The sequence below is a fragment of the Anguilla anguilla genome, chromosome 12, assembly GCF_013347855.1.
Source record: "Anguilla anguilla isolate fAngAng1 chromosome 12, fAngAng1.pri, whole genome shotgun sequence".
NCBI lineage: Eukaryota > Metazoa > Chordata > Actinopteri > Anguilliformes > Anguillidae > Anguilla > Anguilla anguilla.
The window spans coordinates 19,858,629-19,873,805 of record NC_049212.1 but is presented as its reverse complement, the minus strand read 5'-3'; the positions used below and the strand labels follow the sequence as shown (position 1 = coordinate 19,873,805).

Genomic DNA, 15,177 nt, shown 5'->3' with positions numbered 1-15,177 from the left:
ACCACCTTACACGCAACAGCACGGCATCCCTCTGAGAGAGTTTAGCCTTGGGTTTGATGTTGGGGTAGCGAAGGAGAGGAGGAGTGGAAACATGCGTTCTGGATTTCAAGGAGCAGATAAGACCAGAAGTCATTACTCCTTTAGGCCTCTCTATCTTCTGGGATCTGGAGATTCTCAGTGTAGCCTGCAGAAAGCCTGTTTGCAGGACTGAAGAGTCCCTGGATGCTGCTGACATTACTTCCACACCTGAGCTCTTGCAGGAGAATAAAGGGATTCTCCACCAATCAGGGAGCAGGCAGATCTCTTTTCTGGTTGAGAACAGCACTACTACAATTTAGATTACATCTTTAAAATTGGTTTACAATACACATGCATGGATATGCTTGCTCAAAATCTTTGATTTTGCTAAATTTGTTTAAACAGTTAAAATAGTTAGAGTTGTTGAACATCTTGAACAGATTCAATAGTTTGAATGTTTGTTAGGACATCTGCCTAAACTACAGTTGACACTCGTAAATGTTTTCATGCGGTTTCTTTATAAGCACATGAAATATTATTTTCGGTAGTACAACTGAACTTTTTAAAAATCATAAATAGAAGTGCTAATGTATTCCAGCTGCTCTGTGGAAGACAGCCTGTTATGAGATTGCAATGAGAGGTAACACGGCACTGTGCGGACAGTAGGCGGGGTAAGTGTAGATAACAGTATGGGGGAAGAAGCACCAATGATATGTGCGGTAAGTAGCTGTTTGGTTGAAGCATTTGGGACTGACAGGTCTTTTCTGCAGCTCATTATCTGCGAGGGCCGACATGTGGACAACAGAAGACATGGTTAATCGAGTAGGGGAATCTTTGGGAAGCAGTGTGTGTTAAAGAAGTGGGGTGAGTTATGTGATGCCCTGATACACAGTCTGGTGTCCAGGAAAACCATTTTGTCAGAACCGGACAATCAATGTCCAACAGGTGTGACATGCACACAATGGACCCCACACAACAGTTTAGAGTTTGTACAATGTATCTACAATCTACACTGCAGAATGTTTTTGCACTGAATATTAAATGCCTTTTCTTACAGGTTTCGACAGAATGTTTATTGGACATGAAAGATATAAAGTGGAGAAATGTGGCAGAGGTGTGGCGTTCTGAGTGGGAGGTGACAGGCTGAGTGGAGGAGTGCAGTGGAGAGGGACAAGTGACAGTGGAACAGGCTGGGACACCACAGCTACATCTCACCTTCTATAATGTGCTTCCTGGAGAGGCCTCTCTCTGTTTCCGCTCTGCAGGAACACACAGGGATTAGCACAAACGTGCGCATGTGCGCACACACACACACACACATGCACACACACATACACACACGCACACGCACACACACATACAGAAATTGGTTCTTAACAAGTAGAAAGCAGAATGCTCATCCATCTGGAAGTGTGCCAACAAACCACTGCATGACACATCAGGCACAAAATAAACTTGTTCAGCATTTCCTGTAGCCTTCAGTGAGAAAATGCTATGTTTAACCTGTCAATCTATTCCTATAAACTGCAGGACCATTGTCACGCAGCACCATGTGCTACGTGAGTTTGTTCTTTGTTATTTATTCTTCTCATTCAGAGGAAAGGATTAATATTCATGAAGAGAGCCGAACAGAGAGAAAATATTCCACTTTAGCCTTATCGCTTCTGCCAGCTGTGTCGCTAGCAACAATGTACTGTGGAGTTTTTAAATAACTTTCAGATAGAACTGTCTGTTCATAAGTTTCAGATCTGCTAAAAACAATGCACACTCAGCAGAGTCAGGGAAAGGTTATGAACATGACACAGCAGGTAGAGCAGTAATAATGTTGAGTAAGGATGAAGCAGAATATATACCAGAAGTTACCTATTAGCCTTGTGTATCATTACAGTTGCCTGATGCCCGGTTCATTGTCCCAACCAAACAACATAAATGTCTTGTCTTCTGTCTCCACTGGTACACTATTTTTCCATCCTTATCCCCTCAGCCCCACCCCCTGATCTGTGATCAGTTCTCACGGATGAACCCCATGAATATGACAAGGAAGCCAATGTGTTTCTGGTTGCCTTAGTAACTAAATACCCATGTTTCATATATCAGAGATGGTTGCACATGACTGCAGGACTACTCTTTATCAGATCCAAAACTGATAAGCCACAGTAGTGGCTATATACATGGCACTCAGTTGTATAATTCATGGAGAAAAAATGAGGGCTGTATTTGTGACACTTTAACCGCAACTTCAAACTCTTCTAAAGTGTAGAAAAATACAGTTTCCTCACACATCTCATCAATATGACAATATATACTGCAATTGGATAAATAAATATTTTTTTCCCAAGGGAATCACATGTTGTTGTGGCTTCACCTGACCGAGTAAGCATCAGCTGAGGTTAGGTTCTTGGACACCAAACCTTAAGGACAGCACACTTACTTTCCACCCCAGTAGAGCTTTGTGGTGATGACCAAACTGGAACGCCTGATTGGAAGATTGATGGAGAAGGGGAAGGGGGGGGGGGGGGTGTGTGAGAGAGATCAGAGATATTATATATGAACACATTGAACAACAGTCCCATCAGTGGCTCAAACTCTAACATGACAGAACAGAGAAGAAATTAGACTCTTATAATGTATTCCAGGGCTGAAATATCACTCCTGAAGCTTTGCCCGCTGGGCTTAATTTTAAGACATGAGAGATATAAAAACCATATGAGAACCTTATCCATAAGCTACTTTTGCTAACATTTATTATCACACTGAAAAAATGGCAATGCAATAATGTCACTGTACATGTACTGAATACATATAAGCTGAAATGTATGCTCTAAATCTTTATTCTGATTGCCCCTAACTATTTCTTCAAACCACATATTATCTTCTGCTGTGGTTTTGCATCTTGGCCAGCCTTTAAAACTCAGATTAATATACATTGCAAAGTGAGCTGGCGGTGCGGACCTCCTGATGTCCCACGCTTGGTAGCCAGGGAGCCGCAAGGCTTCCATTAACATATTTTATATAACCATTTAATGAAATATGGAAAGAAGGAAAACACTACAGTAGTAACAAAACTTGGATGGGGACCAAGGGGGATGGGGTCACTGAATTGTGAGGAGAGAGAGAGAGAGAGAGAGAGAGAGAGAGAGAGAGAGAGAGAGAGAAAGAGAGAGAGAGAGAGAGAGAGAGAGAGAGAGAGAGAGAGAGAGAGAGAGAGTTGCTGTGCCAGTAAACAGAGAGATTGTGAGGTTTTGGAAAAGAGGGCGAATTCATGCTACTGGAAAATGATCAGAACAAGAAAAATGATGTGTACGACACCATTCAGACAGGGTTATATATTTAACAGTGCAGTTTCAGCTTTATCTCAGCATGTCTTTCCTTATCCTCTCCAGGCAGTAGATTTGGACAGCCGTTCAGCTTTGAGCATCTAGCACAGAACGCAAACTTGTAAAAAGGCAAATCCTTTAATAATAAAATAAAAAAGAGAATTTTTGAAAATGTGAGAGATCACAGCAGCTTCTCAAAGTCTCAGGACAGCTCAGAAGCCTATCAAACTATTGGTTGCCATGGTAATAGTGACAGACCTACTTAATGGAGTGTTATCAGTACTCGTAGCGCAGAGACAGAACAACTGACTCTCATGCTATAGAAAAAAAGAAATAAATGCTGACCGGTGGGGAAAAAAATTAATTTGCACACCTGTAGCCACATATGCACAAACCCATGCATGCACCCACACACAGACACCCACACACATTTAGATAGCAGATAATGACATTTACCTCCAGCATTTCTTCTTGATGATGTTTCCCAGTATGATTTCGGCTCTGAAACAAGAATTATGGAAATGAAACACTTTTACAGTTTTTGCACCTCAGGGGCCACATTCATGCTTTAAATCTGAAAGTACCCTATTCTGGCTGAACTCAATAGCTATTATGAAGAAAACAAACAGCCATTTAGACATTTGCCTGAAGATAGGATTAAAAAACACAAAATACAGAGTTTTGATCGTACAGTACATCATTTATAACCGGACCCCTGAGGCATCTGCCACACAGAAGATAGAAACTCTGCACGTCCTGTTCTTAAAAAGACTGGGTGAATAGACAGAATAGACCTGCTGTTCTTCATGCTTGGTTCTACTAAACAGGCTAGAATATGCAAGATTGTGCTGGTCAGTGTAATTGGACATTGGGCATTATTCTGAGATGCTGAAGGTGGGGGATTCTGGGAGGCGTGTGGTTGGGGTTTGGCTCTCACTCACTTCCCGGCAGCGTACACCTCGGCGGTGTCGAAGAGGTTCACTCCGCTCTCGTAGGCAATGGTCATGAGCTGCTCGGCAACCTGCGGAATACCCGGCCGCAGTATAACGCAATAGATGTTACACATGTCACAGGTGTGTGCATGTGACCCATGGCATGGCACTGTTGTTGCACCAGATATACATTATGTACAGTATATACAGACACATATTACATGTATGTGACAAGTATGATGTGCATATCACAGGCAGCACACACATCATGACTTTCAAACATACATTTGGATTTTCACACGCACTTATGAACACACATGGCCTCTGCAGAAGTCAAGCCTGTGACCTACTGAGTTTGCTAGATCCACTCCATTTGCCCTTCAGATGCACTGCGGCTTTCCCTATGTGGACGCCCTTACTAAACCTTCCTAATTTTAGCATGATTTTTTCCCCATTTTGTTTTATTGTGATGCTTCAGCATCTTCCAGGTTTCTTCGTGAGGTCTGCTCCATAGCTTCCTCCTGTTAATAACCCTATTCATTATACGGTAACACGGCAGCCATATTGTCCCAGACTCCATTTTGTGAGGCCCATAAATCAGCCAAAATGGTGCCCAGAATTGTGTTTTAATTGTGGGATTTGTTGCACAGGCTATAAGGAAATTTGTTTTCCTAATTTTGCACTGAAGTGAAATGAGCGAATAAGGTAATGACTTTGGAATCATCGGTTAAACAGCGCTACCCAATCAAATATTGCTCCCATCCTGTCCGCTTTCTGAAAATGTCCGAACAGTTTACTGCAGTGAGAAACTTGGCGGTGATCCAGAGAAACAGGGGAGGAAGCCTCACCATAAAAAAACATAAACTGCTTCAATTGGGTAATGATAAAACCCAAACCATTTTAATGTCATACAAATCATTGAAAAGATGTGAGTACAGACGTTTGGACTGTAAAAATGATGGATGCCTGTTATCACTTGGCAGAGGGAGAGACTTAAAATTTCACAGTCCTGAGCATCTCTGGAACACTAACTCAGAGCAATGGTATAACTCATAAAGCCTCGCAAAAAGAATAACTGTGTGGACACTGTTCAGATCAATTATAACTGCTTTTCTGTTCTTCCTACCCACTTCTAGTGGTAAAATTCCACTAATACTTTTGAGATTTAATCAAACACAAATATTCTACTGGGAACCAACTCATCCACTCACACACTGTATCCTACCCCTGCAGTGCACAAAGTTGTTCTTTATCCTCAAGTCAATTTACACATTACCTTGAAGCCTTTTGTTCCTTCAAACTAGTTGTATCACTCACTGTCAGATTGTAATGCAAACATTGATGCGATTTCTGATTGGTCAGAAATCTTTTTGTTCAGGTTTGATAATTAGATGTCCTGAAACAATCACCTTGGCATGATGGATTGAGATGATAATTGGCTAGAATAGGTATAAATGAATTGAATGTTGTGTCACGGAAGGCATAAAAACAAAGCGAAATACACCTTGGCTGTGTCTAAGGAAAACATTCAAAGGTAAATGCATTCATTTTTGGTCTGCTGTACCACTAGGGTCAATATATATAACGAGGATCTAACTGTACGTTTCCCTGTATCTGTGTGTAATGAACTGTCAACCTCTTCAGTTGAAGACTGAAGAGTCTGTTGTTGAGTATTACATTTATTGTATGCTGGACTTAATTTAGTAAGATGGTCTGTGAGTGAATGAGAGAGACAAAGATTTTCATGGCTGCTTCTTCAAGTCACTTATAAATCAACAGATCAACAACAGAAAGTCAAGCTACAGCTCAGAAATCCAGTTAAGAATAAACTTTGCAGCAAGACTACAACTTTTGGTTGTGATGAACACCAGCCCCAGAGGACATACATTCAGAGAGGGAATTTAGAGAGACATACATTCAGAGAGGGAATTTAGAGAGGGTTCAGTGAGGGTCGCTCAAGAGCGATGAGACGGTCGACCAAGCTACGCCTTTGCCTGAATGAAAATCCATTCTCATTGCATTAAGAGAGAACATTTGACTAACGACAAGAGAAGTCCACTATTCCTTAAAGCTCAGAAAAAGCAGGGCCTGACTTCGGATGACAAACTGCAGGTAGTGCTGTGCAATGCAGAGCAGGGGTGTATGTTCCCTTAATACCGTCCAATGAGGATGGGGAGCTGGCCCTGGGTTCTAGTTAAAAGAGGTCAAGGACAAGCCCAGGGGGCAGGGCCAATCCCATTCTTACATAACCCTGAACCTCACATTTTCCCTTTGGCTCTGAACACTCACATGGACAACCACAAGGAGGTTCTCCTATAAATGAGGTAATGTCACAGTTATTCTAATCGGCTCTGTATTCCCATGGCAACTAGCCCCAACCTAAATCCTCTAATGATTTTAATCCCAAGTGATTTACTAAACTCTACATGAATCAGTACAGAGATGCACAGTAATTAAGTGGTATTGTCATTCTAAACAGAGTTCAGATATGATTATAAGTGAATCCTACAATTATCTATGCCTGAAAACAAAATGATATTTCAGTGATCAACTCAATGGCTGAACTGAATGCGAATGAAAGTTCCTGGCCAGGGCATAATGGAGTTTAACGAATGGAAAATAATTAATCTCATACCTCATCTGTAACCTGGCCTCCAAAAGTGACCCAAGTTCCTGAGAGAGAGAGAAAGAAAGAAAGAAAGAGATGTTACAGGCTTCTGACATTATAATGGGTTTGATCCATTATAACTGGATGAGACATTATTTCTTTTCAAACCTCACTCTTACAGTTGTGGGACAGTTTATATAAACAATTACAATTTCTTTTTCATCTGAAAATGCTACACTTGTAAGTCTCCATTTCTCAGGGCACTTTTCTGTCCCTAGCTTTGGAACAAGGCAGTAAAGTGATGTAAAAATGGTGGTTTCGGAGGTGCTGAACACCAGTAATTTTGCCTTTCTGCACCACCTACAGCCAAACTGACCTTTGTCACAACCAGAGGGAGGGAGGGATGCAGATAAATTTATACAGATTTGTGAGTAAAAAAAAACAAACATTTTTGAATAGCTTGTTCCATGTGTTTATACATATGTGTTTTTCATCTGCTGTGCATGAGCATGTTCGGTAAGTATGACTGTATTTCTGTGTGTACAGACTGGGTTGTAAACAGAGCCTGGATTGCGGACTCTTATGGTTTGTTGATTTCAGTGCATAAACCAGCAACTGCATTCTTTCATCAGAAGTGAAACTATGTTTATATTGAATTTCAGGTAATGAAAATGAGGAGATTAAAGAGGAGTTTTTAAAAACTGAGAGGAATAGAAAAGTCAGGTACATCACTGCTTGTAGGGGCACAGACCTGATATCTGATTTACTGTGCCGGAAGCTGAGGACATCCTAGACTCCTCATCTCCAGCTTAAAAGGAGAGAGGAATAAACACTAATACAGTATTTTATTTGCTGGAATCTTCTTTTCACCAACTGCTGCTGACACAGAACTACAGCTCAGCTTAGAAAAATGCTCAAGCCTGCTATGGGAGGTGACATCATCACCCAGAGCACCTACAGGAGTATGAGTGGTTGCTTTGGCTGGACACATGGGCCCAGAGTTCAGGGAGACCACTGTGGCTCTTTTTTGTGCCATGTGAAAAAGGAGGGCTGTAGTTTGAAACATTCGCTCAGTCCTATTCAGCCATGCTCAGTTGGTGCTTCCTGGCAGAATGCAGTGTCCACCACGTCTGGTCAAGCATCATCCTCCCTGCCTCCCCTCCTCCCCCACAGCCTGTCCTGCCCTCTGTGTTGTGCAGCTGCTCGCGTGCTTCTGCCTGCACTGTCAGTCTGTTTGCAAGGTCACTGTGTGTCAGCCAGGCAAGGCAAAGGACCAGGGGATGGAGGGCAGAGGCTGGAGAGAGCAGGGACAGGCATTTGCTCAGACCGGAGGCAAAAACATGACCTTACCCCTGACCGCACACTTTATTGGTCAGGGGGTTTGCTGTGGAACCAGTCAGGACATACGGTATGAAAAAATGTCCAGAGAGGGCAGTCAGGTTCTCTCAGCTGGCAGGAGTGTACAACTGTACACTCTTCAAAAAGGCGGGAAATAAGAGAGCAACCAAACCAGGTGCAGTTGTATGATTCAAATGATACACATATATGAGTGCCAAAGAGAAAAACATTCCTTCGGCCAATAAACCATAGATAAAGTGGAAAATCAGCTAGAAAGTCCGAAAATGCACGCCGCAAGATTGACGATACCGTATTACAAATATAAATAATCTTCCCTCATTATTTATTGATATTTTTTCCCCAGTCATGATCATCTTCAAAAGTTTTCAGCCAGACAGGATCTTGGAATTGTAAATGAGCCGGTTTTGCTCCCCTCCTCCCAGTGAATCTCAGCTGGGTCTCTGCAGGCAGGCAGGAGGTGTCGCATCATCTCTCATTGGCAGGATCTCCATCTCCTGTAAAGCTGCTGTAAAGTGTTGAGCAAGGAAGAAATTGAGGGAATAGCTTGTAAAGGTTGGAACCCGCCTATCAAAGGGTGTTCTGTAGGCTTCACCTCAGAGAAGGGAAAAAACACAAAAACGAACCCAAACTGCATGATCCACAAACCGCCCATCATGGAGGATACATGGGTCCAAGGCCTGACAGAGGAGTGACCATCTGTGGGTCATTGTTTTTGGTCTGCTCATATGGTAGACAAACAAATGAGCCAAAACACTTCCTCATGGAGTGACAGTGCAGACAGAAGGAGAAAATGACTTCACAGATATTTAGAGACCACAGCGAGATGCTGATGCCGCGCATATGACTGAAATGAGTAAAAGACGATCTACAATCAGATGGACAGCTGGGCATATACTTGATCATTCTGTTATTTCTCTTTTTTTTGAGACTATATTGTAGCTAACAATTAGACAACAAATCAACAGTCTGCTAGCATTTCATGGTAAAACATTTTGTTATCGTTACTAAACTTTGTAAATAAATTGATTAACATTACATTTATAAAAATAAGAAGCTTACATATGCATTTACTAATGTTAAAAAATTGTTTACTTATGGGTAACATACAATTCATTGCTTGTTTATTTACAGGTTGTAAGCAGACCTTTAAATAATGTCTCTTTCTGTATGAAATATTTTTAACGACCTAACTTCACAAGAAAACATGCACTACATCCCTGCAAACTGACTTTACTCCTATATGCTGCATATCCCAGTCAGAAAAAAAATGTTTGCTATTTTGCTACTATTTATACAACACAGAGTGATATTATCTCCACACCCACCTTTGAACATTATATTAATACAATCAACACTGTCTCATTGTGTGTCCAAACTAAAATAAAGCAGGTCAAGCAATTTGTGGTTGGCCCACAAGGCTAGTCATAGAAATTGCCAAGCAACACAATATAAAAACATTCTGGGCAGCCTAGAAGCATATATGGCATTGGGAACAGTGTGCTAGACACTATCCACTGCATTTTCAAACAACACATCTACCTTTACAAAAAAGCTAAATCACCCATTGATGTAGTAGGCATGTTAGATGATGTGTTAGTTTTCTTGTATAGGCTCAACCTCCTGTGTTTCATTAGCCATGAAGCCTTGACAAATGGGGACACAATTGATCCCACTCACACATTAACTATTTAAATCACTCAGAAGCTGACCAAACCGAGTAGCTATTCAGCCTCTTAGTGTTTGGTTGGGCTAATTCAGGAGTAATGGCCCCATTACTGTCATACCGTCAACTCCTAGGAGATTGATGCGAAGATCAAATCTAAGCACACAATGGAAAATCAAACAGAATGAATCAAGAAAAGAGGCACAATGCCTAACATTGATTCTAATTGTCCCTTTACTGCATCTCTCTTGAGTCAATGTACTGCAAATGTTGTTACCAAGATTTATAGCACAAACTGCACAAATGTATAGCACAATCTGCAAAACAGAATGTTTCCTAAAGGTAGGGATAAACAGTACAATATTAAAGCGGTAACTACAACAAATATGGCTGTGGTGCGGTTTTTCATGTCAGAGGTCACCATTGGTTGACCAGGTTTCATGGTGCAATCCTACTCTTTGTCATGATCATGGGTGAAAGGTTAAAGGATGAACAGATATGGGAGTATTAGTGAAGCAAACATGATATACTATGATTTCTGACAGTCCTACTTCAGTCCTGGTGCAGCGGATGGGATGACTCTGCGTTTTTCCAAGCTTACTCGTGCTAATTCCTCCTGACTGCCCCACATTTGACCTTTATCCGCCAATTACCACTCCCAATACCTCCCCCCTTATCCACATGTACTGCTTTTGAAAAATGGGATCATGAGAGGAATAAAGCAAACCGATGTTCTGATGTGTTTCCCTCATAATTCATCCCAATCGCAGAGGCTCAGTAACCAGTAGTTTTTTCTTCAATCATTAATGCAGGTCTCGGAACGGAAGAAAACACCTGGGGGAGAGGAGGGGGGGTTAAGAGAAGGGGATGAGAGGATTATTAAAAACTGCAGGTTAGACGATTTGAGTGATTGATTATGCTCCTTTTCCAATTCTGCAAGGTTGCTCATTTGGTCTCCAATCCAATTATCAGTGGAGCGGAACTATGGAAGTAAAACCATGGGAGACCTGAAGCATTTGCATGGCTGAGCTAACCAACTGAACAATCAGAAAAATCTCTGAAGCACTGCGAAAATCCTGGAGTCACAACAGTGAGACGACCTCTGGAAAGATGCCAATTGATCATTGATTAGTGATCCTTAAGAGGGAAATGTAATGAAATGTGTGCCAAAAATAACAGCCCTATTGACTCCAGGTTTAATATTTTGTGGTTTTGGTTCAGGGCAGGTTTATTGGTTTTTCCCGTAAGTCCTATGCCACAATAGTGGATCACTCTGAGAAAGGGCACCTTAATTGTCCATCCACCAGCAGTGGTGATGCACATTTGCGATTTCTTAAGGTCTGGATCAAACCCATTCTTTTAGCGAGACAATTTTGTGTTCGCTAGGTTACATGCTTCAAGACTGGCTTAGATCTGTTCCCAGCCAAGTGGTGGGGATTTATTGAGCGTGGATCAGAGGTACATTAATGGCCACAGAAAGAATGTTAGTAGCGCCCCTATGGTTTCGGGGGAGTATCTGAATTTTACCATCAAATAGACAGCTATTTCAATTTTCAAAACATTTTTTGATTCAAAAGTTCATTCCCGTCCTGCAGCCATTCCTTGTTCTGACTTCTCTCATATATCTCCTCTATCTGGTTAACCACAGATCCAGCACAAACTGGGGTGCCTAGAAGGGTCATAGCTGGAGCACCGGCTACTGTCTAATATGTCCTGTGTTTAGCCATTACCATCAATCAGTGCCAACCGATTGCAAATAGCACTTGTTTTCTAATGTCAGCTAAATGAATGTTCTGCTATCCCTTTCAATATCCCTGTGATCAATGACCACTCACACTGGCCAGGGACATCTCAGACTTGATGTGTCAGCGCTGAATTGATCTCCCTGCTCAGTCACAAGACCATCCACCCTAGTGTCTTTCACAAATTCTGAGATGCTGGTGAGCCAGTCGTGTTCTGGCTCTCGTCCTTACCATATTCCAAGGATATGAACTCTTGGGCACAGCATGCCAATGTCCCCTTTACACATGATGATTATTATTAGATATTAACAACAAGGGACAGGAGCTACAGGATAATTTATCAGAGGGTGATTTAGAAAACTGATTCACCACTTCATGCGCTATACATCTGAAGCCTGGTCTAAAAGGCTGTGTACCTGCTGTGGGGAACCAGAATGCAGAGCATGGCTGGGTAATTTGTGCTGCTCCATGCTTAAGGAACCAACAGATTAATTAAATGAAAAAAAAAAACATTGATGTAATGAGGGAAAAGCCATTTCTGGGAGCAGTGGGTTGTTCACTCTGCATTCACCCAAGTGAAACGGGCGAGTTATTAGTTGGCACATTTGAGCATAACAGCCGAGACCTCCCTGCCAAATGTGCACAAAGCACAAGAGCTAAGCACAAAATGCCACCGCATGATTGTCACCCTCGGAGGCAATGTTGGTTTAAGGGAGAAATACATGTTTGAGTGCTCAGTGCTTTTCTGTTTGGATGTTCCTTTGGGCATTAAGCCCAGTGACCCAGAGAGACAGCTGGGACATGAGTGTCTGGCTCTTATAGCCAGCCCCTCCTCTGCTCTCTTCTCCACTGCATTCAGGAACAGTTAACACCATACAGGCCCTCGTCTAACCCACTATGTTCAGGTATGAAGAGCAATCATGGAGAATGTGAGAGATCCAATCACAGCTAATCACTTAGCTGTGAGTGTACCCATTTTTTCCACTGTTGCTGTGTGGCAGGACAAAAGGTGATGAGCCAGCAGCTGCCCTCTGCTTTCACAGTAGATATTTTTAATTTTCTCTGAAGGCTTCGCTTTCCAAAGCACACGTCACCCTCACCGACATCTGCTCGAGAGACGGACTCTTCGCCGGCAACCTTTCTGTGTTCTGGCTGGTAGGGTTACTCCCTCCTCCCCCTGAGCCCTGATTATTATTGCTTCTGATTACCAGCAATGTAGGCACATTCACACACTCACACAGATGCACACATTCAGACAGATGTGAAGACCCACACATTTACACACACACTAATGCTTTCAAAAATCTTTATCAGAAAATATTCTATGGGGAAAGTCATATTTTCTGCAGTCTGCAGCTTGGCTAACTCTGGAAAAATTGATTTCACTGCAGTAGCATTCTCAACTGTAGAATGTTGTACAGTGAAATGTATAGCTAAAGGGTTCAGAAAGGCTTTGAAAGGTAGCTCTTGGTCTTTTGTTTATTTTTTTTAGAATTTGTGTGATGTAACTCCCACTGTTGTCACTATGGCCTTGACCTCCCCAATCCACCCCTTCAAAACTATGCAAAAGCTCCAGATATGCTGCTGAAGTGTGATTAGGGCACTCCATCTGCTGTACAGCACCTATACTGTTGTATGTGAATGTGTCAGTCCCCAAATCTCTCTGTTTGTGTGTGTGTGTGTGTGTGTGTATCCACATCAGTCTGAATGTGTGTGTGCCTACATCTATCTGAATGTACATGTCCACATGGGTTTCCTCCGGTTTCCTCCCACAGTCCAAAGACATGTAGTTAGGCTAATTGGAGACACTAAATTACTAAATGTATGCTCCAGCACCCCCTAGGGATAAGTGGGCATAGATAATGGACGGATGGAAGTTGGATTAGTGAGGGGTTTTCACTGTTGATGCACTTGTGTTCGGTATTCAGAGTGCCAGACATCCAACAAGGGTGTTACTGGTTATTGTTAAAACTGCTAGAGTTAGAAAATTAAGCATATTTTACTTAATCCTCACTTTCCTGTCAGTTTCCACATACTTGTGCTTGAGTGTGTCCACATCTGTTTGTGTGCTTGTTCTTGTGTGTATGTCCACATCTGTCTGAATGTGTGTGTATTGTGGGGGGAGTAGGCAAACCTTTGATGTTTGAATCGAGAACACAAAAAAATACTGCGAAGATTCAATACCATGGCAAAATAGAGAGGCCCCCACTGACTGACTGATTTGAGGCCTGTGCGATAGTGGGATTTTCTAAACAGCAGGATGAAAACATGACGGTTATATAACTTCATAAGAGCCTGAAATGCTAACCCCTTCCTTTCTTCCTTGTATATAAAGCCTACCTCATGGCTTGCAGTATACACTGACACTGCACCATCCTTACTTCCTCTTAAAATGTGAGAATCACCTTCTTAAATCCTCTCAGCACTAAGTTGAAAACTTGGTGGTAGACACTCATCGAGGGTTTGTATGGTGGCCTGAACGACTAAGATTATAACTTTAGAGAAACAGGGAAAGAAGCTTGACATTAGAATAGTATTCACCCCTTAAGTTGCACCAGCCCGAGTGGATTTATTTGCATTCATTCCCTTTTCCATCGTGAAATTTTCAATCAGTCTGGTCACAAGATACACCATTTGAAAGTAATAAAACTCACGTTTCTACCTCAATGGACTTTTAGCAATGTTCTAGCGACAATGGTTATTCATTTTGTAACGTGGGGTGGCAGATCCCTTGGGGGGCCCTCACCTTCTTTGCATTTTGGAACTCTACAGACCAGTGAACAAAATCAATAGTCATTTTTAGTCCCAAAAATGTATTAACTCAGAGAAACCTAATTATAATGTCCACTGTTAACTTGGAAAATTCTCCGGAGGAATTATCATTGTTATCCGTTTGGCTGTTGCATACAAATCAAAAATACTGTATGCAAAGTAATGCTGTTACCTCTTATTTTCATAGATTCTTTGGAACAAAACGAGCCCTCCTTTAAGGTCTGTGACCATTACTGGCCAAGCAGTCCTTCAATATAGGCAATGGGACCCACAACAACTCAACATGGACAGTATAACTTCTGCCCAGTACACTGCCAGCCAGTAGCAAGCTATTATAGTGACAGCTGAGAAATGTTTTCGATAATGAAATTACATTTCTATGTTCTATCGTTGTTCGGCTTGCATGAAAGGACATGCATTGTTTCTCCTGCTAAAAAAACCATAACTTTTTCAGCGCTCATGCTTAAAAGGTGCATGAATCTCAATGTTATTGAGACTTTATACATACAAAGGTTGTTTTACAACAAGAATTTACTTTGCAATGGCTAAGTCTAAACAGAAGACTCTGCGATTGGAGGTCTTGGAAGAAATCACTCGTCTGAATGAATATTTCTGAGGAGGACAGAGAAAACAGCCTTGAACCTGCAGCAGAGGGCATGTTCAATGAAAAACTTGACCACATTTTATATCTGTGAGCATGTCAATACATTCTCAAAATATTTTTATTATCAGTCAGTAGTCTTATAAATAAGGAGTTGGTATACTG

General features: G+C 41.8%; 1 protein-coding gene across 1 annotated transcript in view; it reads right to left on the bottom strand.

The window, feature by feature from the left end:
* Positions 1-15,177, bottom strand: part of LOC118209897 (voltage-gated potassium channel subunit beta-1) — a 59,395-nt gene that overhangs the window by 12,525 nt on the left and 31,693 nt on the right. Inside the window, exons 3-7 of the mRNA XM_035385623.1 lie at positions 6,903-6,940; positions 4,277-4,356; positions 3,792-3,836; positions 2,450-2,494; positions 1,234-1,277 (exon numbers count right to left, since the gene is read on the bottom strand). Coding sequence (XP_035241514.1) covers positions 1,234-1,277; positions 2,450-2,494; positions 3,792-3,836; positions 4,277-4,356; positions 6,903-6,940 — 252 coding nt within the window. The remainder of the gene's footprint in view (positions 1-1,233; positions 1,278-2,449; positions 2,495-3,791; positions 3,837-4,276; positions 4,357-6,902; positions 6,941-15,177) is intronic.